Below are 27,842 nucleotides of genomic sequence, written 5' to 3'. Positions count from 1 at the left end.
AGTTCATCACTGATCTATTATCAGTGTTTGAAACCATGTTTGCTTCATATTATAGGTGCTCAGTAAGTATTTGTTGGAAGAATGAATCAAGGACCAGTCACGGGAGTCTAGCGCAGGGCATGTTGAACTCTGCCTGTGGGTATCAGGAAAGGCATCATGGGAGAGATGACTGCGTTATGGGTTAGACTAGCAGTTCTCAACCTTTCTCCCACTAAGACCCTGTATTAGTCAGGGACCTACAGAGAAACAGAACCAGTAGGATGTATATATATTATAAATATATAAAAATAAATATTATCACTATCTATGATCAGGATTATTGGATTATGGTGATTATGGAGGCTGAGAAGCCCCATAATCGACCATTTGCAAGCTGGAGACCCAGGAGAGGTGGTTAAGTTCTAGTCTGAGTGCAGGAGAAGACTGATATCCCAGCTTGAAAGCAGTCAGAGAGCATGAATTCTCCCTTATCCGACTTTTAGTTCAATTCAGGCCTCCAGGGGTTGGACGAGGCCTGCCCACACTAGGGAGAGTGATCTGCTTTACTCAGTCTGTTGATTCATCTCACTCCAGAATCACCCTCACAGACACACCCAGAATAATGTTTAACCAAAGATCTGGGCACCCTGTGTCCCAATCAAGTGGACACTTAAAATTAACCATCACAGACACTCAGTGGATTATGTTCCTGAATATGATATCAGATCCACAGTTTCTAGGGTGCCACCGTGCCTATACTCCTTTTTCTATGGGTCAAGAAAGCAAATTAGAATTCAAACAAGAGAGTAATACTATTATTGGGATAAATTTGAGTTCACTCTAATATTTATTATAAAAGGTGAACTACTTTTAAACTTGATACAGTCACAATTTTAGTAATAAATATGTGACTCATCCTACCACTGGGGTATTGAGAAATGTCCTTAAGGATGGGTAAGGGTTTGCCAGGCAGACAACCAGGGGAATAGTGCTTGAGTCTGAAGGAACAGCATGTGTGAAGGCATGAGGGCATAGTGTGATTGTGGAATCACAAATAATTTGATATGATTAAAGCAGAGGATGCCTGGGAGGGAAGCAGTGAATGATGAAGCTGTCCAAGACCAAATGACAAAGGCCTTTTTTTTTTTTTTTTTTTTTTGCTAAACTAATGGAATTTTATTCAGAAGACAATGAAAGCCATTGAATGGTTCTAAGCAGGGTTGGGTCATATTTTAAAACTTGTATTTAATTATTTTTATAATTTAATTTTTAAAATTTTTGGATAAACAAAAATTCACATGGTATAACATTCAAAAGGATATTACAATGAAGAATCTCCCTTCCTGGGACCATCAGTGTTTCTAGTATCTTATGTATAGTTCCATAGACATTATGTGTATAGACAAGAAAATATTTTTCTATTTTTATCCAAATGGCAGCAAATTATGCATTGGAATACTGATATGCCTTAACATCACCCTTGTAAAAAGAACATTCAATTAAAAGTTTGCATAGCTAAGATGAAGACATCTAGTTTTTCACTTGGGAGACTGTATACCTTGGGCACATTTTCCAAGCTGGGGAATAGGAGCTGGGCTGAGGGTTAGACATGTCAGACTGAGGAAGCCATGGGGTATCCCAGTGACATGCCCACAGGGGTCTTAAGGTCAGGAGAAATGTCTGGTTTGGAAAGATGGATTTACAGGTAATTAGTATATAGATGGTGGTTAAAGCCACATTAATGGATGCAGCTGCCCAGGGAAAGGGGTATATTGCAAAGAGAAAAAGGCCAAGAGCAATGCTTTGGGGAATTATTTTTATAAAGCAGAAACTAACACACCATTGTAAAGAAATTATACTCCAATAAAGATGTTAAAAAAAAACCCAAAAAAAAGCGTGTTTTGGGAACTAAGGGAGGAGAGTCGATCCCACATTGTGGTAGTAGTCAGGGTTCAAGTCTGGCTAATGTAAGGAGGAAAAAGGTTATTAAGTTATGACACAAGATAACCACTTTTGGATTGGGCTTTTTTATTCCTTATGTTGTTTGTGAATATACCTATATGGTTGCCTGTTGTTGTGATCATGCATTGCCACTGTTGCATAGGATTCTATAGTGTAAACATTTAACTATTAATTAATTTATTCCAATGTGTATTACAATATCAGTGATTTTCAGTTTGTGTCTATTGAGAATAGCACTGGTGTATAAATTCTAGAACTTGAGAGAAAAAAAAAAGGATGTTAGGTACAGAAAACATTTGTTTTGGTGATAGAGATATGAGATAGAGATAGATGGTGATAGAGATATGAAAGAGAAGCCCAAGAGCAGGTTGGATGGGATAAAGGAGAAAGTGGGAGGAATGGAAGTGTGTAGTCATTGTGTTGAATGCTGGTGTGTAAGATTTCAGAGATGAAGCGGTTCCCAGTGATGACCAGGCCCAGGATGTGGAGGGGGGGTGAAGGTCACTGGGAGTAGAGAGACTGGAGTGTTGAATGCTTTTTCCCCACGAACATTAAAGTTTCCCATGCTGATAGCAGGAGGTGGGCTGGCAGCCAGGTGATGAAAGGGAGGGACAGAGAAGTTGATAAATAGGATAATTAGTAAAAGATGAAGCCCAAGTTCTGGCATATTTGTAAGCATTCAACAGATGTTAACTATCAATAATCAGATGACAATAATGAGGAGGTGGTATTGCTGGATGGCGTGAATCTTAAAGAAGGCGAGTTTCTTTTTTTTTTTTTTGAGTGTTAAACAACTCTTATCTGGAAGATGGAAGTGTGGAGTCTGAAACTCCCTACTCCTAACTCCAGGATGGGGAAAAGCAAGGTGCTTGGGAGAGCCAGTTTCAACTAAAGCAGGAAGGTGGTGGGAACAATCCATGAAAATCCTGAGGCTGGGAATTTCTCTATGCATGAGGATAGGTTCTAGAGGACTCTGAGGAAGCATATGAAGGAGACCTTTAGCTGGAGGAGGATGTGGGAGAAGAGTAATTTTGAGTAATGTGAGGTTGAAAGCAATAAAAAAAAATAGAGTGTACCTGCAGAATTTGCTATGGATGCTATGTGTCACCACACAGACTTGGAAGCCTGGGGAAACTTCTCAAGAACCTGAAAGATTGAGTTGTTCTTTTCAATAACACTTTGTCATCAGTCTGTGACAGTGTTATTTTCATGTGTACGACAGGAAAAAAAAAAAAGAGCAGAAGATTGGTGAATATGGCTAGTTGAGGCAAGGTATAGCCCAAGTTAACGAAATAATTTGGTTCGGGTAAGTAGGCAAAACTTGATAGTTCACACACAAATGAATCTGATAATTACCAAATGTCCATTTCAATCTGAATAACATCAAGATCACTACAACTGAGGTTATTGAGATTTCAGAAGGCTTCCTTCCATTCGTACTTGTTGGCCTTCAATGATGAGGCTCACCAGCCCAGGTTCTCACTGTCCTCCAGCCATGTGGACTCAACTTGAAATCCTTGGTTCTTCATAACTTTAAGGTTTTGATAAAGAACTCTCTGGAACTATTTAAATTTGAGGCAGGACTTCTGATATAAGAAGTCCCTGGGGAAATGTGATTCTCTACCATATGGTGCTGTCATATTTTTAGCGTACTAAAATTTTTAAAAAGTTTGGAATATTCTGTTTATCTAATCCACTGAACTTCAGGCAAATAAGAAACAAAACCAAATTAATAGCTTGAAATGCTTTTAAACAGCTAGAATTCCAACTGTTAGTGCAGTAGGAGGGAACTGATGCAAAACCGTGTAATAGAGCATCTGTGTATACACAGATAACACAATGAGGAAGTGCTTATTTTATATTGTTCCAGAAGCTCGTTAAAATGAGAAAGAATTCTCTCATAAGCCAAACTCTTCAATTTAGTTTAGAAAACATTTGAGACCTTCTCTGAGAAGGTGCTGGCTTTAAACCTTGTATAGATATATTAGTTTCCTAGGGCTGCTGTGACAAATTACCATGAACTGGGTGGCTAATACAGCAGAAATTTATTTTCTCACAGTTCTGGAGGCTAGACATCTAAAATCAAGGTGTCAGCTGGACCATCCTCTCTTTGAAGGCTCTAGAAGAGAATCTGTTCCATGCCTTTCTCTTAGCTTCTGGTGTTGCTGGTAATCCTTGGCATTCCTTGGCTTGAAGACATATCACTCCAACCTCTGCATTCATAGTCACACGTGTCTTTCTGTGTTTGTCTTATAAGGACACCTGTCATACTGGCTTCTGGGTCCACCATATTCCAATATGACTTCATCTTAACTAACTATACCTGCACTTGTGGCCCTATTTCCACATAAGGTTACATTCCGGGGTTCTGGGAAAGACTTGAATTTGGGGAGGAACACTATTCAACCCAATATAAGAAGCTTCTAAAATGAATAACAAATGGCTTCTACCTTCAGGAAGATGTAGTTCTGATGTAGTTGGGGAACCGGGTATAGGAAACTTTAATGCAAAGTGATGGATACAGAATACCATGGACACATGGAGGGGTGAGGGATTGGTTGTGACTCCGGGGTGGTCATGGAAGTCTGTAGGGTGGAGGTAGTGGCAGACCTGAAGGATAACTAGTGTACCAGCTGGCAGAAATTGGGGACCTGGACATTCTGGGCTGAGGGAGCAGGCACAGAGATGCCAGTATGCATCCACTGTCTGGAATGCTTGTGTTGTCTGGAGTATATCGTCAGAGGATAGCATAGCCTTTGGGTAGTAGTTGCATGTGATGTGGTGGCCACTGGGAAGGGATGGAGAAGGGAAGAAGGATGAAGTGCAGATGGAGCATAAGGGAGATGTGAAAGGTGATGGGACCCAGTTGTTCATCTCTGTGAATGCCTGCCACAGAATGGGATCTTCAAGAGGTATGGGAGAGTTCAAGGAGAGGCTGAATGACCATTCCTTAAGGGAGCTCTAGAAGACTTTGCTGGGCTCAGAGGAGCTGGACTAGATGATTTCTGTGCTCCCTTTCAGCTCTCAAGTTCTGTGACTATTAGGTAGAAGTATCTCCTCACTAATCATATTAGTTATTAGGCTTTTGCTAATAACTAATTAGTTATTTATTATCTCTCATTAGTTGTTAGGCTTTTGCTTCCTCTCTCCTTTCTTTCTGTCAAGCATCCTCCACATGCCAGGCACTGAAGATGCAAGAGTGAGCAAGAAGACAAAGACAGCACCATTTTAATATCTTCCCTGTAGCATTAGCACACGGAGTACATAGTTGGTTCTCCATAAATGTTGCTTTGGGTTGAATATGAGTGAGGAAAAAATGACGAGGCAGTCATTTTGCCCTGGGTAATAAGTTCTGCTTCAGAGTAGAACTGCTTTGAAAGATGATTTCAGGAACATCCTTATGAGGAGGTGGCGAATAAGTGGCTGCTTATATGTGTTTGATTTCTGAGTCATCAAAAAGGCTCCTTTGCCTCCCAAAATATCTCCTTCATCCAGGCTGTGGGTGTTTTTAATTCCACTATTGGAAGCTGGTTTCCCTCTGATAAAATGCAAATACTCTGTGGAGAGAGGATATCCATTTACCCTCATCAGTCTTTTACACCTTAATATGAGGATTTTCTCATGGCAGATTTTTGAGAAGAGCACATGGAGGGAAAAGGGGATCCAGGGGATGAATACTGGACATGCCAACGGTAAACTTCGTCATAGTTAGCAGTTTGGATGAACCGACCCTGGGGATGTAGTCCCTTGGCCTAGAAAAACCCATTATTATCTGTTTGCTGGTGTATGTTGGGCCAGAAATGATTATTTCTCTTACGAGTTTTATGGCTACAAAACTGTTGTGTTTTTTAAAAAATTTTTATTTTGTTTTTGGCTGAGTTAGGTCTTTGTTGCTGCGTGCGGGCTTTCTCTAGTTGTGGCGAGCGGGGGGCTACTCTTCGTTGTGGTGCGCGGGCTTCTCATTATGGTGGCTTCTCGTTGCAGAGCATGGGATCTAGGTGCGCAGGCTTCAGTAGTTGTGGCATGTGGCCCCAGGAGTTGCGGCTCGCATGCTCTAGAGCGCAGGCTCCGTAGTTATGGTGCATGGGCTTGGTTGCTCCGCGGCATGTGGGATCTTTCTGGACCAGGGATCGAACCCATGTCCCCTGCATTGGCAGGCGGATTCTTAATCACTGCGCCACTAGGGAAGTCCTTGTTTTTTGTTTTTTTTTTTTTAAAGGGCAATAAATCTCACCTCCTTCACCCCTACCTCAGTGAAATAATTTGTGGTAACCTGATCTGTGGTTTTTATTGCCAAGGCTATGCTCCATATGGTTTGTGTGTTCATTTGTCAGAGACAGCTAATGATAGCTGCTGTAACAAATATCCCCAAAAGTTTCAGTGGCTTACTTCAGAGGTTCCTTTTTTTATTGACATCACAATAAGTTTCAAGATGATTTGGGGGGGAGGGGGTGCTCCACATAGTCTTCCAGGTACCCAGGCCCCTTCCATGCTGTACAACCACCATCTTCAGTACTTGGCCTTAAGGAACGCATGCCAGGGGAAAGAAAAAGCTTGTAGAGAAAGCACGCTTACTTTTAGCTGTCTTGGCTTGGAAGTGACACTCATTTCACCTCTCATTCCACTGGCCAGAACTAGTTCCAGAGACCCACCCAGATGGAAAGAGGCTGGGAAATGTGGTTAGCTATGTGCCCAGGAGAAGAAAGCAGGCTTGGTGAGCCTCTGACACAGACTCACTAGAAAGCATTTACACGTTTTCCTTCTGTCTGTGACGTATCCTAACCCTTGGGGATTGTCATTAAGGGTATGGAGGACAAAAGGGAATAGCAGTGACCTGGAAACTGTCCAGTCCTTAGGATAGTGAAAAGTCATTCATTCTACCTGGTGAAGGGCATCATTCTGCTGCTGGATTTTTGCTACATAAGGGAGACCGAAGTCTTAATTCAAAGAAATGTCTTTATGCCATTTGCTTGTTTGTTTGCTTTGTAATAGAAGTAGGAAAAGTTTAATGGAAATCTCCTTTCCTACACCTTGGAATCACTTTGGAATAGGAGTTTTGAGGTTTTGAATGTACAGCCTTTGTAATATGTTTCAGTTCCCTTTGGAGATAAAAGTTCATGAGCATTTGGAGAAGATGCAGAGCTCCCCCAGTCCACCTCCCACATTGTCTAGACAAGGGAACTAAGAGGTAGCTGCATTGTCCACATTCACATAGGAAGTTAGTGGCTTACCTGGGCATCACACCCCATTTGACAGATTTCTACACTGGTATTCCTGCCCCTACCACAGTGCTATTCCCTAGAGAACTACTATTCGGAGAATAGGCCTGTCCCGGTGGGACTGGAAGGAGGAGGCTTGACCAGGTGAAATCAGGCTTCTTCTGGCTCTGAGATTCCTTGATTGACTGTGATTAAGTACATTGTGTCTGATTGTATCCCTGGCCTGAGGGAAGTGATGTAGCCTTCCAAGAATTTGTAACTTTCCTGAGAAAACAGAATCTCAATTCTTTATTCTTCTCAGCTGTTTCTTTATTTTTATCTTAAAAACTATTTTTTTGTAATTGTAAAGTAAATATATATAAGCGTAACAAAAATATATACAAATATAACAAAAATTGCCTGTAATTCCATAACTTGACAGTGCAGCAATAACCACTGCTAATGTTTTATATGTTTTTCCATGTGTGTTTCCTGGTTTTCAACACATAAATATTTGTATGTGTATGTACAATATAATTAGAGTGAAATATACAATATGAAATAAATCTTCAACTCTTAAAATATTTCATTACTTAATATGAAATGTTACACAACCCTTAATATTATTTTATTTATTTATTTATTTTGAACGTCTTTTTTGGAGTATAATTGCTTTACAATGGTGTGTTACTTTCTGCTTTATAACGAAGTGAATCAGTTATACATATACATATTTCCCCATATCTCTTCCCTCTTGCATCTCCCTCCCTCCCACCCTCCCTATCCCACCCCTCTAGGTGGTCACAAAGCACCCAGCTGATCTCCCTGTGCTATGCGGCTGCTTCCCACTAGCTATCTATTTTACATTTGGTAGTGTATATATGTCTATGCCACTCTCTCACCCTGTCACATCTTACCCCTCCCCCTCCCCATATCCTCAAGTCCATTCTCTAGTAGGTCTGTGTCTTTATTCCCGTCTTGCCACTAGGTTCTTCATGACCTTTTTTTTCCCTTAGATTCCATATATATGTGTTAGCATACTGTATTTGTTTTTCTCTTTCTGACTTACTTCACTCTGTATGACAGACTCTAACTCCATCCACCTCACTACAAATACCTCCATTTCATTTCTTTTTATGGCTGAGTAATATTCCATTGTATATATGTGCCACATCTTCTTTATCCATTCATCCGATGATGGACACTTAGGTTGCTTCCATGTCCTGGCTATTGTAAATAGAGCTGCAATGAACATTTTGGTACATGACTCTTTTTGAATTATGGTTTTCTCAGGGTATATGCCCAGTAGTGGGATTGCTGGGTCGTATGGTAGTTCTATTTTTAATTTTTTAAGGAACCTCCATACTGTTCTCCATAGTGGCTGTATCAATTTACATTCCCACCAACAGTGCAAGAGTGTTCCCTTTTCTCCACACCCTCTCCAGCATTTATTGTTTGTAGATTTTTTGATGATGGCCATTCTGACTGGTGTGAGATGATATCTCATTGTAGTTTTGATTTGCATTTCTCTAATGATTAATGACGTTGAGCATTCTTTCATGTGTTTGTTGGCAATCTGTATATCTTCTTTGGAGAAATGTCTATTTAGGTCTTCTGCCCATTTTTGGATTGGATTGCTTGTTTTTTTGATATTGAGCTGCATGAGCTGCTTGTAAATCTTGGAGATTAATCCTTTGTCAGTTGCTTCATTTGCAAATATTTTCTCCCATTCTGAGGGTTGTCTTTTGGTCTTGTTTATGGTTTCCTTTGCTGTGCAAAAGCTTTTAAGTTTCATTAGGTCCCATTTGTTTATTTTTGTTTTTATTTCCATTTCTCTAGGAGGTGGGTCAGAAAGACTCTTGCTGTGATTTATGTCATAGAGTGTTCTGCCTATGTTTTCCTCTTAGAGTTTGATGGTGTCTGGCCTTACACTTAGGTCTTTAATCCATTTTGAGTTTATTTTTGTGTATGGTGTTAGGGAGTATTCTAATTTCATTCTTTGACATGTAGCTGTCCAGTTTTCCCAGCACCACTTATTGAAGAGGCTTTTTTCCACTGTATATTCTTGCCTCCTTTATCAAAGATAAGGTGACCATAGGTGCGTGAGTTTATCTCTGGACTCTGTATCCTGTTCCATTGATCTGTGTTTCTGTTTTTGTGCCAGTACCATACTGTCTTGATTACTGTAGCTTTGTAGTATAGTCTGAAGTCAGGGAGCCTGATTCCTCCAGCTCCGTTTTTCTTTCTCAAGATTGCTTTGGCTATTCGGGGTCTTTTGTGTTTCCATACAAATTGTGAAATTTTTTGTTCTAGTTCTGTGAAAAATGCCAGTGGTAGTTTGATAGGGATTGCATTGAATCTGTAGATTGCTTTGGGTAGTAGAGTCATTTTCACAATGTTGATTCTTCCAATCCAAGAACATGGTATATCTCTCCATCTATTTGTATCATCTTTAATTTCTTTCATCAGTGTCTTATAGTTTTCTGCATACAGGTCTTTTGTCTCCTTAGGTAGGTTTATTCCTAGATATTTAATTCTTTTTGTTGCAGTGGTAAATGGGAGTGTTTTCTTAATTTCACTTTCAGATTTTTCATCATTAGTGTATAGGAATGCAAGAGATTTCTGTGCATTAATTTTGTATCCTGTTACTTTACCAAATTCATTGACTAGCTCTAGTAGTTTTCTGGTGGCATCTTTAGGATTCTCTATGTATAGTATCATGTCATCTGCAAACAGTGACAGCTTTACTTCTTCTTTTCCAATTTGGATTCCTTTTATTTCTTTTTCTTCTCTGATTGCTGGGGCTAAAACTTCCAAAGCTATGTTGAATAATAGTGCTGAGAGTGGGCAACCTTGTCTTGTTCCTGATCTTAGTGGAAATGGTTTCAGTTTTTCACCATTGAGGATGATGTTGGCTGTGGGTTTGTCATATATGTCCTTTATTATGTTGAGGAAAGTTCCCTCTATGCCTACTTTTTGGAGGGCTTAATATTATTTTAAACTGAGTAATGATATGGAAAAATGCTCATATGTATTTGTATACTTATACACAATAGAATTAGAATAAAATTCCAATTTTATTTGTCTTATTTTTTTATTTGCTTTTTAAAGGAGGTAAAAAACAAAAAAAAGCTAATGGAAATCTCCCTTCCATATACCTTGGAAAAACTTCTAATTATGTTGTGCATAAGTATGCAAATATATACAATAAGTATACAATATATATGGAGCATTTCTCTGTATTATGACTTACTTTGAAACAATGTTTTAAAGGTGGCCTTATATTGCATCTCAGGGAATACACTGTGCTGAAGGACCAGCCCTGGTGAGTGGAGGGAAGGTGTTGTTAGTATCTTTGTTTCTTGGCCCTGACCCTGTGCTCCTCTTCTTCCAGGGCATCAGCAGCCTGTTCAGCTCTCTGAAGGTTGTCCGGCTGCTCCGTCTGGGGCGAGTGGCCCGGAAGCTGGACCACTACATTGAATATGGAGCAGCCGTGCTGGTCCTGCTGGTGTGTGTGTTCGGGCTGGCTGCTCACTGGATGGCCTGCATTTGGTACAGCATCGGGGACTATGAGATCTTCGACGAGGACACCAAGACCATCCGCAACAACAGCTGGCTCTACCAGCTGGCGATGGACATTGGCACCCCTTACCAGTTTAATGGGTCCGGCTCAGGGAAATGGGAAGGGGGTCCCAGCAAGAATTCTGTGTACATCTCTTCGTTGTATTTCACCATGACCAGCCTCACCAGTGTGGGCTTTGGGAACATCGCCCCATCCACAGACATCGAGAAGATCTTTGCAGTGGCCATCATGATGATTGGCTGTAAGTATGACAGTGGCTGGCGCAAGGGGCAGGGGGTGTTATGTTTGTCCATCCTTTCTGTTAGCTGGAAATAGGACAATGGCTACAGTGTCAGCAGGATCAGGATGGTATAGCTTAAAATAAGGGAGAGTTTTTTTTTTAAGGCTAGCTTTATAGTTTTCCTGATAATTTAAGCAGTACATGTTTACTGCAAAGAAATTTAGAAAATACAAAAGAGCACAAAGTAGAAAATAATGACCAACCATACATAATTCTACTTCTTAGAGATAACTGCTATCACCTTTTGGTGTTACAGATTATTGTCTATCCATAACTGAACACACAGAAACAGATTTTTATAGTTAAAATGAGATCATGCTATACATCTTGGTAAACTCCTTGTTCATAGAGCAGCGAATTGTGGAAGTCTTTCCATGTCAATTTAAAGATAGCTCTAGATCTGCACGGTCCAATATGGTACTAGAAAAAGAAAGTATGAGAACAAAATCTGAAATATCTCATTAATAATCTTTTGTATTGATTATACAGTAATATTTTTGTTAGAGTGGGTTAAATAAAATATTCTAATACAATAGTTTCATATATCTTTTTGCTTTTTTTAATGTGGCTCCTAGGAAAATTTTAAATCTTATTTCTGTTGGACAGTGCTTATCTAGATCAGCATTTTTGATGTCTGCTTGATGATTGAGAAATTTTCTAAATCCAAAAGAAAAATAAAAACCTATGGGAAAGAAAAAAGTCTCTTGTTCAGTTGAGAAATAATGGGTTTTTGGATTAACTTGACTGGACTGAAAAACAGAAACAACCCTAGTTCTTGAGGAAGGTACAGTTGGTCCTCTGTATGCATGGATTCTGCATCCTCAGATGTAACCAACCAGGGATTGAAAATATTAAAAAGAAAATTCCAGAAAGTTCCAAAAACTTGAATTTGTGGCATGCCGGCAAATGTTTGCATAGCATTTACATTGTATTTACAACTATTTACATAGCATTTACATTGCATTAGGTATTAAAAGTAATCTAGAGATCATTTAAAGTATATGGGACGATGTGTATAGGTTATATGCAAATACTATGCCATTTTATATAAGGGACTTAAATATCCGTGGGTTTTGGTATCTGCAAACCTATTCGTCCTGGAACCAATTCCCTGTGTACAGAGGGATGGGTGTACTTAATTTTCAAACACTTAACCATTGACCATTGTGTCGCTGTTGCTATTGCCAAGTCTGGAAACAGCCTTGGGCTGGAAACAACAATGAACTCCCCTCACTAAAGGGAGACTTAGGCAGTACTGACTAGACCTAACTGGACTGGGGAAAGCACATGAACTTGAGTGGATTGGACTCACTGTGAACCTGCCAGATGCACCCTGTTGGTGCTTCCATGACACATTGTGACATGGGAGAGGACAGTCCTGTGCAGCATCAGTTTGGACGGTAGTCTGGTCACACGCAGGCAGAAACCCTTCTGCTTGATGTGCTCCTTCAGGGTGGGGTTGATGCCTTGTTACACCAACCAGGGAATTCTAAGGCCAGGGAAACTGAGGCTTCAGTTGGTCTTGCTTTGTCCAACCCATCTGCGATCCAGTGTCCCCTTCTGCAAGTGGATTTTGTTACCACCAAGTGTCCCATTTGCTGCCTTGCCGCCTCCTTTTTTGCAATTACCTCGTCAGGTCTGATCCCATCTTTTCCTAAAAGCCCCCTCTGCCAGGCCCAGAGCTTGCCTCTGAGTGTTTACTCAATGTGTCTAAGGCATAATTGATTTGTGGGAAGTGTGTGCCGTGGAGCTTTTGGGTCTGCTCCTTTCTTTAAAATGGGTTTTAATAGAGATGATTGCCTGACCATGGGAAGCAGCATTAAGTATCTGTGGGTGGCTAATTGCTTTAGCTTAATTAGAACTTGAGGTGCTTTCTCATGTCATGTAAAAGGATTTAAGACCTTTGCTTTTCTAGAACTATTTCAGCCTTAACATCTCCAGTTTTCTAGGCTGTGCTTGCAGCATTTTGTGAGCCTTGGGGCAGCAGTAAACAACCAGATGCACCGTGCTCGGGGCACAATTTCTGTCTCTTAGAGGGCAAGATGAGATGCTCTGTCAATCGAAATACTTCATTATATGCATTACAGACAATTTACTATGGGTGGTCAGTTAGGAAATGGGCTCCATTTCATGAGCTCCCCAAAGGCTTTCAAATATGAGGAGACTTCCTTGCAGCTTTTTACCTGGAAGAAAAGAAAAGAAAGAAAACAGCTCTGGTGGCATATGAGGATAAGCTGTTTTTCCAAAACCATTCTCCTCTGGAGAGCATAATTTCCTGGCTATAGTCTCTAAGGAAAACCCAAACAATTATTATCACCTCTTTTCTCTCCCCACCTTCTCAGAGCTTTGTGATGTTTCCATTTCTTTTTTTAAAAAAGTGTAATACGCAGGCAGTCACCTCTGCATTATGCAGCGAACTATGATATTTAGGTAGGCAAGTCAGCTTAATAGTCGCCCCATTTCCTGATCACTTGCTATTTGCCAGGTGCTGTGATAAGTACTCTACATACAACTACTGTTCGCAACAACTCTATGCCTTAGAGATTATTAAGTCCATCTTACAAGGAAATGGAAGCTCAGAGAAGTTAACTGCTTTCCCCAGAATACAGGGCTGGTAAGCAGGGCAGACAGGATTCACGTCCAGAACTCCCTGAATTACAAGCCCGGCTCTCCCCACGGTGCCCACCTGTGGTGGCACGGGCTGAGAACACAGACTCCAGCAGCCTGCCCTCACTGGCACACTCACACTTTGAAAATTCTCTCCATAAATTTGAACAAACTGGCAGTTTCTGCAGTGGAAAGTGTTTGTACTCTTGCCTATTGTTGTTGTTTTAAGAACAAGATTACGGTACAGACTCAGGGGACCAGGTGCTTCAGAAACCAACCATTTTTTCAGCAACCTGTCACTTACAGTTACAGCTCTTCCCCTTTCCGTGTGACATCTGACAAATTCTGGTGCTAACAACAGAGTTATTGCACTCTGTGTAATGTGGTGGTAATTACCCTTGTAAACTCACATTCCGAACAACCTTTGTTCAGGACAGCTGCTGATGTCTTATTAGACTTACGGGGCTCTCTTTTATCTTACTTTGCCTGTATGCACATGTGCACGCTTGCATCCTTACTGCATGGCTCACGGGATTGGATAACCCCAGAAGCAGGATCTCGGGCAACAGAGAGCACTGACCACAGCCTGCATTTGTGCCAAGGGGTCAGTGCCTCTCCCTCCCCATCCCCCCGGCAGTCAGGCCAGCATTCCTCAAGGAGAGTAGAGAGACACAAAGCCAATGGACTTTGAAGTACTGGTAACATTGTGATTTTCTCCTCTTTGCATTGAATTTTACATGCATTGGTAATAGTATTTCTTGACTATTCTGTTGCCCTGTATTAACCATATTATAGATTATCCAGAAGCCTCTGTTGCTTCTCCTCTCTGTGCTCTGTTACTGAATATCTTATTATAACTTGGCTAATTCCCCAGAGGATGCCAGGAAGCTGGAAAACTAAATATTTTCAAGCTTGCCCACCTTTCTCAGTTCTGATTTAAAAAAAAGAAAACTGCAATAGGAAGAGGTGAAGACTTGGCTAAAATGAGCATTTGTGATCATCTCTGGGTGTAGATGATCTATGGTGTTTCCAAATGCCTGGTTGTGTGTCTGACTTCCACTCTGGGGTCTTGACCTGGGTCGGGGGCAAGCCAGCCCTGCCCTGATCCTCCTGCCGTCCTCGCGCGGGTCTTTGGTGATCTCCAGCAAGGGCTCACCCTGAGGTGTGATGGGTGGATTCCCTCTTTTGCATATCTGGTCCTCCTGTGTGTTGGTGATGCTGAGAGAAACACAGGGCCACTCTGGCCCTCAGTGTGTCACCTGGGAGAGGATGCCCCCACTCAGCAGGCACATACTGAGTGCCTCCCTTGATGGGCTCTGAGGATCGGAGACTGTACCTGTGGGTATCACTGCCAGGAGTCAGTGGTCTAGTGGTGGTAGGGGCTGTGAGTATGACAGAGATGGTGGCCCTGCTGCCCACCAGCCAGTGACTAAGGCCTGGAGGTGGAGCCTCCTCTGTGGGCTGAGCCTTGCCGGGGCCTTTGAGGGACCCCCTCCAAGGGGGAGGGATTGCTGGGGGTGGGGGAGAGTCCCTTTATCTGGGAGTATCCATCTCAGGTTAGGGACATGACCCTGTCTGGGGGATACTCTCCAGGGAGAATTTGATGGTGAAGTGACAGTTTCCATTTTCTTAATATGGGCTTTGTGCTTTTCCTGTTCTCTCCTCATAATGTCATTGCTGTCATCCTGTCATTATAATTAAGCCACATTCGTTTCCTTTCTCTCTGATAATGGCAGGGGGTCTAGACATCATACTCCTATTCCAGATACTCTCCACCCACCAGCACTGCACGACACCTGTCTCTTTGAATTTTTTTTTTCCTCCCCCATCTCAGCTCCTTAAATCCAGAGCAGAATGTCAGTGCTGAAGGGACCCTTGTGAGTATCTATTTAGTCCACAGCAGCCCCTCCTATTTCTTCTGCTGGGCCAGATCTCATCCTGATCTGCGCTTCAGTCAACTTCCCCTACTCCCTCCCCCGGGTGGGGGGCTGGGAGGTCTAAGAGAGTAACTGGGCTCAGCCCTAGGGTTTCCTTATATTACCTCCTTTCTTGGAGGGAAGGGACACTAGTAACCTGCACCGTGCACCTTTGACCCTACCACCTCACCCCCATGCAGTATGCTTTGTGGCCCCCTTTCAGCTTAGATTATTATTTGCAAGCTTTTCCCTGGCTCCTTCAGGATTTTGTTTAAACATTCTTACTTCTTTTCATTCACCTTTGCTGAATATGCCTTTTTGCATTCTATGCCAATATACTGGTTTTTCCAAAATGACTGGGCACATCTCCCTGGAGGCTGTAAAGATACTCTTAGGAGACTTCAAACACATCACAGACTCTTAATAACTATGTATGGTCTTGTTGAATCCAAACAATTGAGAAGGTTCTGGAGTTTTAGAAGTGGTATTCAGTGATATTGGCAAAACATCTTTATTAGTTAGGATACAGGTTCTGTTATTGGACAGAGACACAGTAATAGTAGTATCAACAGAGTTTATGTTTCCTAAAAGCTTAGGGCTGGTCTGGCTGCTCTGCAGTCACCAGAGGCCAGGTTTCTCTGCTGTCTTAAATACATGACTTCCATATTGGGATCCCATATGGCCGTTCCAGCTTTGGCCATATGTTCTTTTTCCAGAAAACAGAAAGAAGGGGAAGGGGAAGCCTGGCTGAACTCTTTCCTTTTGAGAGCAAAACTAGGAAGTTGTGCATATTGCCTTTGTTCATATCACATTGGCTGGCACTTGGTAACCTGGCCACACACCTAGCTGCAAAGGAGGCTGGGAAATGTAGTCTTCTTCTGGGTGGTCATGTATCCAGGTAGGAATACAGTAATATAGACAAGGAGAACAGTTAGTGAGGGATGACCAGCAGTGTGTGGCTACCCCAGCTTTTCTCCCTCTCCTCATCTCCCCTCAGTTGATACCAGCAAACATTAGCCCTCCATGACAGGCAGGCCCTGTTGGAGCTTCGTCCCTGAATTGTTAGTTGAGAGATTTGGGTTCAAGTCCTAGATCTGCTCTCTGCTTTAGGTTGTACCCTTTCATTTCCTGTGGATTAGGAGTAAGAAGCTCTCCTGACCATCTCACCTAGTTGAAGTGAGAACTAAATGAGATAATGACGTAGTATAGCTCTTTGAAAAGTTGAAAATCTACATTCAGGTGTCGTGATTTTATTGTTGTTAATAGCGATTATTTCTTGCTCATCTCAGTTAATTTTTTTCCTTCCTGTTCTTAGAAAAAAAATAATGATTGCTTCTCCCTTCTCAGGAGCATGGGAATGCTGTTTAATTTCATTTTGGGTTTATGTTTATTTTGGGAAGTGGGGCAGTGTCCAGAATGCTATGGCAGAAATAACTATTCATTTCTCATTTATTCTTAGAGTTTTTTTCCTAGCCAGCAAATCAGCTTATTTTTCTTTAGAACATGATTTTTTTAAAAGTTCTGTTTGCTATTCTGCATTTCAGGTGGATCTCCCCATCTTTAACACAACCTCAGGCTACTTTCTGTCCTCTGCATCCCTGCCACCTCTCCTCCAGAAGACCGTCTCTGGTTACTCCCTCCTGGTTCTTCATTGTCTCCATACTTTTAAGGCTGAAAGACCCTGCTTTGGGTTTACTTACTTGCACTTAGAGTCACACTGCTCTGTAAATATTCTTATGACTTCATAGTTATCTTTCTTGTCTCAAGTGTATTTCTGACTGGCTCCTGTGAAACTCTAGGCTCCCAGAGGGCAGGACCTGTGGATCTCCCTGCCCTTCCACTTCTCCTTTGTGAGTGGACACATACTGTTGGAATGAGGGGAAGAGCACAGGCTTTAGAACTGGCCAGTTCTTTAGAACTCTACTTTGTAAAAAAAAAAATTTTTTTTTAATTGAAGTATAGTTGATTTACAATGTACCAGTCTCTGTTGTATAGCAAAGTGACTCAGTTGTACACATATATACATTCCTTTTCTATTTTCTCTTCCATTATGGTTTATCACAGGATATTCAGTATAGTTCCCTGGGCTAAACATTAGGACCTTGTTGTTTATCCACGCTATATGTAATAGTTTGCATCTACCAACCCTAAACTCCCAGTCCATCCCTCTCCCTCCCCCTCTCCCCCCTTGGCAACCACAAGTCTGTTCTCTATGTCTGAATTTGTTTCTGTTTTGTAGATAGGTTCATTTGTGTCATATTTTAGATTCCACACATAAGTGATAGCATATGATATTTGTCTTTCTCTTTCTGACTTACTTCACTTAGTATGATAATCTCTAGTTGCATAGAACTCTACTCTTGATTAATGCTTTGAGCCTTGGCAGTTTCCTCCACTGAAAATGGAGATGCCAGCCCCTCCCTGATCATATTTTCAGGCTGAAAAAATGAAATGATACCATCTACCTAGCACAGTGCTTCACACGTGGGATGTTCAAACAATGGTAGTTCTCTCCCTGGCCGCCCACCCCGCCCCGCGCCGTTCCCTCTCTTGTACTACATTTCTAGGACTCATCAAAGTATGATGCTTCTCAGTCATTTGTTAGCCCTTTGGGTGTGCTCTACTTTACACAGATTTGAATTTGCATAAAATATCAGGTGCATTGCAGTGTTTAATGTACAGGCCATTAAAATGTGTATATCTGGATGTGAGGTTCCCTAGATACAAAGCTTCTCTAAAAAAAAAAAAAAAAATTGGCCTGACCGCAGAGCAAGTTAGGGGAAGCTCTTAAAGGAGGAGAAAGTCATTTGTGTGGTCGGGAAGCATCACTTCCCAGACCTGACTGGCAGGATTTTCACTGGGTGGGAGATGGTACCACATGGAGTGATGGTGCTCTCCCTGGAGGAGAGAAGGGACTAGAAACACTCATGCGCTGAGCACCAAGATATGCCGATGCCATGCTGGGAACTCTACTCAACAACCTCATACATGGGCTTTATCATTCCTGTTTTGCAGGTAAGAAAACTGAGGTTCAGAAACGCAGAGTAACTTATCTGAGGTCACAGTGTAAGAGGTGGCTGAACTGGGTTTTGAACCCAGTTTTATCTGACATCAGAGTTTCACTTTGTTGCTTCCCTTGCTGATTTACGTTGGAATGTTGGGTAGGGGAAAGTGTTCTCTTCAGTGTGTGTGTTGTTGGGGGCAGGGAAAAAAGTTAGAGAAGAGGGCTGTGGAAGGATTGCAGAGAGGGCATGCTTTCCCTGGAAGCCTTGTCTGTTATTTTAAATGATAATTATGGTGACAAAAATATCTGACTGTGTGTTGTGGGAGGACACTGGATTACTTGTTCATAGGTAGCTGGATTACTGCACTGGGCAGAAGCGTTTACAACAATAGTCTTAGATGTTAGGTAATTCTGACAGTGGGAAGCCAACTGGATGAGGGGTATTGTCTCTGACCTTGTGGATACCCATGTCATTTGCAAAATCCTCCTTCTCTTTTCAAATGTAATTTTCATCCAAGTGGGAGCTATCCTGTGGAGATATTGCTGTAGTCAAGTCTTTTGTTTCTATGTCTATTGTCTCCTTTGAAATTCTCAATACTCCATGGGACAGGTAGTATTCTCTGGTTTTTTTGGATAAGGAAGTTGTGGAGTAACTTGCCAAAGGTCACACAGCTAGTTAGAAGCAAAGCTGGGCTCAAGCCCGTGTCATCACTCCCAGCTCAGTGCTTTCCCTGCACTTCCAGATCACCATGGTAGCAGTTGGTGCTGGTAGCCATGGATCACAGGTTATGCCAGTGGACTGTGGCACCTGGTTCCTTTGTGGGACGTCCTCAGAGCTTGATGAGAAGAGGTGAAGGTGGATGAAGAGTGGTTCACCTCCATTCTATTTTCAGCAAGGAACTTGACTAATCAAGTTGCACACCTCTTCAGCTGCTTTTTATCCAGCCTTTATTGTGGCTCTCAAATGCTAGGCTGACAACTACAGACAGCTAGGGCGAAATCATACAGAGGAGAAAATCGTGTTCCTTTCCTTCTTTAAAATTGGTGAGGGGAGGAAAGCCCACCAGGGAAACGTTTTCTAAAAAATACATGAATAAGTATGGTCCCTAAGAAGACAAACATTAGATTTACCTGCCAATTCCCCAGAACCTCAATCAGTCAAGTCTGAGTACCTCTTTATTTGGTTAACAAACATTTTTTGAGTGTCTGCCATGTGCCAGGCATCATGAGTACTGAGGATGGAGCATTGAATGAGAGAGATGTAAGCTCTGCCCTCATGGTGCTTATGGTCTCCTGCGGGAGACCAGATCAGTAAATAAGAAATGGCTGTGACGTGAGATGAGTCTCTACTAAGGAAAGGACAGGTTGTTATGGAAACATGTGCAGGGGCCCCTCACACAGTCACGGGTCAAGGAGCGGGCTCAGGGAGTATAGACCCCATTTATTTGGGAGAGCTCTGGGCCCGGCCCTTCCCAAGATCTTTCTCATTGCATCTTTTTTGCAGATGTCTCCCCAGTCAGACTTCAGCTGCCTGGGGTCGGGGGCTGTGTGGGCCATTACCTGGTCCACAGTGGGCTCAGTAAACATTGAATGAATGCAGTAAAGGAGTTAAAATAAGACATCATCCCTTCCTCGATTTGCTTGCAATCTAGTTTGGGAAATACTAATGCGAACAGGAGAAACCATGTGAAGCTGGAAAGCAGTGAATGTTCGTGGAATAAGTGGAGCCAATTTGTGCTTTCAGACTTCTGGGAGACCGTGATCATTTCTATAAAGTGGAGGTAAGAGTGGCATTAAGGAGATTTCACTTAGCCAGTGAATAATGGGTAAGATTTGTGTGACGTACAGGTGGAGAGGCAAGCATAGCACTAATAATGATGTTAGTGAGCATATGCTATGTGTAGGACACTTTATACATATTCTTCATTAAGTCTCCTGACACTGCTATGTCACAGGTGTTATCGTTCCAATATTACAGGTGAGGGAACTGAGGCTGGAAGAGTTCAATTATCTTCTCCTGGGTCAACCTTAGTATGACTGGTAGAGTCAGAATTGAAACCTAGATTTCCAATCCCAAGCTCGTTGTCTGTCCACCAGTCTGCACTGCCACCCATGACCATGGCCGTGCAGCAGAAGGCTGCAAGGAAAGCAGCACTTCCTGCCAAGTAGGACAGTGGAAAGAGAGGAAGGTAGGAAGGAAGGAAAGAAGGAAAGACGTGCTGATCTGAGAGGGGCTGAGTGCCCGCTGTGTGCCTCCTGGCTTGTCAGCCTCTTAGATTCCTTCCTGCAGGAGGCTAGTGCTTGGTGACCACCTCTGACAGCCCATCACACGCCAAGAGACAGGGATTGCAACAAGTAGCAGTAAGGCTAAGCTGCTGAAGTATTTGAACACCAGATCTCAATCTTTTAGTCTGTCATTTAGAAAAAAAATCACTGGCTTGCAGGTTTTATTTTTTTCCTTGGAGGATACCACCAGTGATTTCTGCATTCTATCACTCTGTTAGACTGAAGGTGCCGCAGCCATGGTATTGGTCAGCTTGTCTCCATCAAAGACCGCCCCCTTTTCCTGGACAGCTCCCTTTTGAATTGATGCTACCAGAGAGGAGACTAGATAAGGAGGATGGTTTCTGAAAACTAATCTTCACTGCCATCAAAACCTGTCAAGCTGCACGTGCAAAAGACATTAGGTCAGGAACATAATTTTAATTTCTGAAATCATTATGACAGAGGCAGTCCATGGGACCAGAAGAGATCAGCATGGGTACGAATCCTTGGTTCCACAACTTAATAGTCAAGTGAACAAGGTACTTAATTCCTGAGCCCGTTTCTTCATTTGTAAAATGGGGATGATGCACATTCACTGGCATAAATGAAAGTAAAGGGTCTTCCCTTTCAGGATGTTTCCGTCTGGTGCTCAGCCTGGAGCCATAGATGGCAGGTTGATTGATGGTGATGCCATTCTCCCAACACCTTTAGTCTGCATGTTTTGCTTAACAGTTCAGCCAGGGACATTGGCTGGGATTTTAGAGGAGGAGGAGGAGGTATTGTGTTCAAAGGTGGTAATGGAATTAGGGTAGCACAATGCTTTGCATACAGAAGAGCTTGACAGTGGTTTGTTGGTGGAATCAAGACAAAAATCTTCTGGTGAGGATGCTGCAAAACAAGGGGCTGTCAGGGCTGACTCCATAAATCGTCACCTGATAGTGACTTTGCAAACTTGAAAAATGTTTCCACTTTCACTTTTCCCCATTGTGGTCCTCTGTGCGTGTGTGAGAGAGAATAATTTTAGTTCTTGTCAGCTAGAGGTCTGGCTCTGAATCATAGCTACATGGTGATAAAAACCCACTGTCACCACAAGAAAGCTTGGCAAGGAGAGAGGTCTTGGTAGGAAGAGCAAAATCAGAGCAGGAGGCTGAGAAAGAAAATCAAATCTGTGAAAAACTGCCAGTGAGTTCTGTAGAGCTGCAGTGCCCTACTTGTAGCACTAACCCCGTGCAGCAGGGTGACCCTTTGTTCCTCCTTAGGGATGGGAAGAAGGGCTGGGCTGGGCTGGAATGGGGGTGGCAAAGCTAGAGCAGGGGAGGGGGGTCCCTCTTCCTGATCATAACTGCAGAACTGAGGGCCAGGCCCCCTTCTCCGAGCTCCCCGGGTTAGGGATGAGGGAAACAGAATGCACCCATTGGAGAAACAACAAAAACTCTAAAGGGTCCCTGCAAAGCAAGGCACAAATGCACAGCTTAACCGAGAACAGCAGGCTGACTGCAGCTCTGCAGAGACAGCACAAAGCAAGGGGAGCTCTCGGGCCACGGGACTACCTGTCAGTCCTGGCCTTGCCACAAAGCAAGCGGAAAGGCAGGGAAGAAGCAGAAGCCACAGGTTCTCCTCTGGCAGTCTTTTTGATTCCATCCCTCCTGGGAAACTCAGGTGTTTAATTACACTGAGCTGAGCTCACAGGCAGACACTGGAGTCCTTGGCTGGAACCCAGCATCTTAACACGTAGACGGGAGGCAGATTTCTGAGCACACAGTGGAATGTGTGATCTGGGCCTTTGGTCTTTGCTTCTCTCCCTCCCTCCCTCCCTCCCTCCCTCCCTCACTTCCACAGATATTTATTAACCCCCTACTGTGTGCCAACCACTTAGAAATGGTGAAGACATATGGATAATCAGCCATCCTTTTTCTGTGATAATTAACCAGATCTCCAGTTATCTCGTGGGTACTTAAAGAATTTTGGAATTGAGAAGGACCTCAGGTGTCATCAAGGTCACCTACCGGTTAGATCCTTGAATCTCTTGCCTGAAGTTTGAATGCCCCCAGGATGGGGCCATTCCACTTCCAGATAAGCTCAAAGGTGAGAATTTCCCTCTTATATAAAGCTAAAATTCCCTCCCTGCGGATTTCACCCCTTGTTCTTGGCTCTTTACTCCCGGGACTTTGTGGGAGAAATCTAGCTTTTCTTTTACACAACAGTGCTTCAAACATTGGAGAACTATTATGTCTGCCTTGAGGCTTCACCTCTTCAAGACGGATACAACCAACTTCTTCTCTGTGGTTGTGAGAACTTTCTCCATCTAGATAATAATGATTTTTTGTGTCTCTCTTATGAGGACTAAACTCGGTTGTCTGCCTATAGTTTGACTAGAGCAGAACTGAGCAGGACCATTGCTTTCCTCATGTGAAACCACATTTATAGATTGAAAGAGCATCAGAACTAGAAGGGGTCTTAGAGACCATCTGTTCTAACAGCGTCATCATGCAGCTAAAAAGGTGAGGCCCAGAGAGAGGAGGTCACTCAACTAGTTAGTGGCAGAGCGAGAAAAGGACTTAAGTCTCCAAAACCCCCAATCCTCCAAGGTTTGAGCACTTTCCATCACGCCTCACCGCATCTCAACATCTCTTTAGCCTGCTCTTATTTCAAATTTGTAGTTTTGACTACTACATGATGCTGTTAATTAAAATTCACTGGCACCAGCTAGAAGTCCTAAGTTATTCCATAGGTTCTACTGTGAACTACGTTTCTACCATCTTCTGCTTTTCTAGTTGGCTTTTTGGGGCCAAGTCCATGATCTGACATTTATCCAAATGTGTCTCCCCATTTTCCTTGGCTGCACAAATCTGGGGATATAGTCGTGGGACAACATCACTGTAGTAGGAACAAAACAAGAATTTCTTTTTCTATCCCTTTTCAGCAAGATCATTAGAACCTAGCTTATGGTTTAAGAGGTATGAATGATGTCTCATGATCACTCAGGAGTGACTGTAGATGCCTTCTGCTTCCACCTGGTACGTAGCATCCATTTTCCTTCCTTGGTCCCTCCTGTCACTTATGACATGGTTCCCCAGTTGCGACCTCCACCCTGCTGAGCTGTGGATCTTCCTCTCTGCCAAAGCACTGATGTTACTCATTCCATGTCACCAGCAATGACATGCAGGAGCTCTGGACTTTGCTCCAGTGCGAGTGAAATGCCCTCCTCCCACCTGTGCTAAACTCTGGCACCAAGACAGAACAGGATCACATTATGTTGCCAGTAATAGAACACTTTCATTTGTCTTGCTTTAAAAATTTTTTTCTTTTAATTCCGGTTTCTTTTCTTAAACCCTGACTTGGATGCTCTTAGTTTGGGATAGAAGACACCGTGTATGCTGTCCTCTCTCTCTCTCCTGCTTTCTCGCAGAATCTCACCTTATCCCAAGTTCCTAGACAGAGCTTGTGCTTGGCAAGCATCTGTATATGGAGAAACCACATTTCTACCATTCTTTGCTTTTACAATTGGCTTTTTGGACCCAACTCCATGACTACCAGTAGGGTGAACCCTTCCCCACTGGGGTACAACTTCTTGACGCTATAGGAGGGCCTTTGTTCCCTGACTACTTGGAGGTCTTAACCCTGGAAAGCACCGTTAGTTCCCTGCACTGCTCTCATCTGAGCGGCTCCTGGAGCCTTGCATGTAAATTCCAGCCTTTATGCCCCCATGTGCTTGGATGCAGCTTTGACCAAATTACAATTTTAGATTTATTTTTGATTATTTGATTGTCAGATATATGATTTGCAAATATCTTCTTTCATTCTGTGGGCTGCCTTTGCATCTTCTTGATGGTGTCCTTTGCACAAAATTTTTAATTTTATGAAGTCCAGTTTTTCTGATTTTTTTCTTTTGCTGCTTGTGCTTTTGCCATGTTTAAGGATGGTGATCTTTAATCTACCCATTATTGGTAGATTATGGTTATTATGGTTATTACCTCCTTTGCCTCAAGTCATCCATGAATTTGATCGACATGTCGTCAATTTGAGGGTGTTCTGAGCCATTTAATTATTCCTTCACGTTCTATTGTGTAATAGCACTACATACTCTGGTAACACTCCCTCCTCCCACTACTTCTGAAACTTACAGGGAAGCTTCCTAAATCTATCAGAGAATCAGAGTGAATGTGCCAAAAGTGCTGAATTGATAGCAAGACGCAGCTCATAGATTCACAACTTTATTATGGATAGGATACTTGGAAACACTGCTTTGTGAATTTCACCCACTGAATGTCTCTTTTTCCCATTGGTAAAAGGAGACATGGGAAATGGTTATGAAAATATCTTAATTTTTCTGGGATACTGCTGAAAGCTGGAACCTAGATGGTCACTGGGTGGAATGACAATCAGCATTGCTCTCCAGGGGAGGCTCCCGAGTGTTACCTGAGTCTGGGAGGGGGCACTTGTTGTTGAACAGGGCTATCTGACCCAGCAGCATCTTGTCATCGGGTCCCCTGGCACCAGGTCTGCCACGATGCTCTGGCAGCCAAAGCTGGTGGCTGCTCGCCCCGCCCTGTATTCAATCACAGACCCGCTCCTCACCGTCAGCTTGGCCCTGGAGACTTGGCTGTTTCTAATCCCCAGGCTTAGAAGCTGAGCCCGGGGCCTGGGGCAGGGAGGGGACTAGCATGAGGTCACATGCTGACCTTTCCACAGCCGGCCCAGCTGAAAATAGCACCTGGGAGGGACTTCCGTCTCCAGGAGTTCAGACCTGACTGTGCCTCTCTCGCCCGCATTGCCCCTTTAGCCAGCTGCACCCCTGGGACCCTGAAACCAGCTGAGACAGAGAGAAATTGAGAGTAGTGTGCTGGTGAGGCTTGATTTCAGGGAAGTAAATGCTCACACTAGAGTTAGTGGATTTGATTCAGGGAGAATGAAAATAGGAATTCTAGTTCCCCACACTGATACACTGCTTTGCAGTAAACAGAGTGTACTGTATACATTATGCCACTTAATCCTCGTAGTAACACAGTTGAGAAAGTGAGGCTCGGAGTGGCTTACCGACTTTCTCCCATGACACAGCTACTGAGTGGAAGAACCAGAGCTTACATCGAAGTGTTCCGAGGTGTCCCCTGGGCACCCCACAGCTGCCCCTTTGGGAACCCCACTGAGACCAAGGAGCGGCTGGGCCAGTTCCACCTTGTTCTTTTTTCACTGAGATGAAAGACGTTGAGCCTCACAAAGAGCTCTCTTGCTCGAAACTCTCAGTGTGAACTGTTTATTATTAGCAATAGTCTGAGTTCACTGGCCTCAGGGCCACATGTCAGGAACTGAAGGCCGATTGACCGTAGAGAAGGACCAGTGCTCTGCTTTGGGGAGGGGTCTGTGTGGGCTACTTGCACCGTGGTCAGTATAAGGGAGGACAATTGACCACAAGCCTCCAGTGCTCTGTGTCTGGAAGCTCAGTACCGGGATGTCTTGCTTTTCTATGTTTGGATCAGTCAGGGTAATGACATTGCTGACGATGATATTAAGAGCTTTACTGAACACTTACTGTAGAACAGGGTTTCTTAACTCCCAATGACTCATTTAAACCTCACAATGCTATGAGATGGGACTATTATCATCATTCCCATTTTACAGATATGAAAATAGAGGCACAGAAAGGTGGTAAGTCGTTTGCCTCAAATCAGCTGGGAAATGGAGGAGCTGGGATTCACAGACTCCAACTGCAGGTACTCAGACCTACCCTGTGCCAGATCCTGGCGGTACAGGCAGCTTTCAGGGTGTGGCTCTTTCTTCCCTCTGTGCTGACTCTTTGCCCCTGCTTCTGCCTCTCTAAGGGGCTGAAGGTGTGGGGAGTCGTGAGGGGGGGCAAAGTGATGGAGACCCTCTGATGAAAATAGGCAGTAGAGATGTTCTTCTCTTCTCCTTGCGTTCCCTTAGCTGCTCACTCTCCGTGTGGCTTTGGGAAGTTCCCAAAGCCAAGGGTTATCTTCTGAGCTTCAGTTTCCTCATCTGCAAAATGGAGATGATAATGTCTACTTGGCAGGGTGGTTGTGAGGTGTAGATGTAACGTCTGCGAAATCCCTGAGAGGGGGTTTGACACAGAGTCAGTACCAAATAAAGAGGGCTGGAGTTATTAATCACTGTTATTATTCTTCTTCCTCCTCCTCTCTGTCCCCAACCCAGGTAGAGATGTGGGTATTGCCTAGTGAGCAAAAAGTTGTCTGACCCCAGATCACTTTCAAAAAGGGTACAGAGGCCCATGAAGTGAGAGAAGGTGGCCTGCCCCCATGCACCCTGGCTCCAGAGCCTTCTCCTCTTGTGAAATGGCAGGCATTATTCACTTATTCATACCACTGGCCTTTGAGATAAATAACAGTGCCCCAAAGAGAATTTCTCCATATTTTCCACTGAGTTTATCAACCTTCCCTCCCCAGCTATGAGTCCAGTAAAGATGGAGCCCTTGCATGGTGGGGATGGGGAGAGGGGAGGCCTGAGGAGAGAGGGTCATGGGACCAGCGGGGACAGAGCCTGAGAAGGATGCTGTCTTGCACTGCGTGGAGGCTTCTGCGAGGTCACCACTTTGCAGGGCTTATTACTCAGCTGCTACTTTCCCCCTTTAATCAGGCTTTTTGCAAAGCAGTTATCTCATTATTTAAATAACCTCCAGTTGAATGTTCTCACGTTCATAACTTAATGACCTTAATTATGCATATGAGTGAGAAAAGTACTTGACATGGCTTTGCCGTTGCCTGCTACATTCCCAGGTTCCTTAGAGGCCGCGAGTTGGGCTTACAGGTGCATGTTTCCAGGTACGTAAAGTGATCACAGAGCAAGAGACCTACTGACGGGCTCCAGGCCTTTCCATGCTGACTGCAGCTCACTGTCCTCAGGCTGGGCATCTTGGCTGGCTGTCTCCCTCTTAGGGGTGGAGATAAGGAGAGACAAACGTTGGTGATGGGCCCACTTCAATGTCTGCCCCCAAGGAGCAGTTCTCCTTTTCCGTGCCTCTATGATTTACCACCTGGAGACAGGAAATTAACCCCCATCTCTCCCTTCCTGAGAG

General features: G+C 43.3%; 1 protein-coding gene across 2 annotated transcripts in view; it reads left to right on the top strand.

Moving 5' to 3' along the window:
* KCNH1 (potassium voltage-gated channel subfamily H member 1) overlaps positions 1 to 27,842 on the top strand; it is a 422,730-nt gene that overhangs the window by 177,096 nt on the left and 217,792 nt on the right. For both annotated transcript variants that reach the window (XM_061185560.1, XM_061185559.1), the window contains exon 7: positions 10,534 to 10,963. In XM_061185560.1, the coding sequence (XP_061041543.1) occupies positions 10,534 to 10,963 (430 nt within the window). The remainder of the gene's footprint in view (positions 1 to 10,533; positions 10,964 to 27,842) is intronic.

Source organism: Eubalaena glacialis, chromosome 3, assembly GCF_028564815.1.
Source record: "Eubalaena glacialis isolate mEubGla1 chromosome 3, mEubGla1.1.hap2.+ XY, whole genome shotgun sequence".
Classification (NCBI taxonomy): domain Eukaryota; kingdom Metazoa; phylum Chordata; class Mammalia; order Artiodactyla; family Balaenidae; genus Eubalaena; species Eubalaena glacialis.
This window is presented reverse-complemented; position numbering and strand designations above follow the sequence as displayed.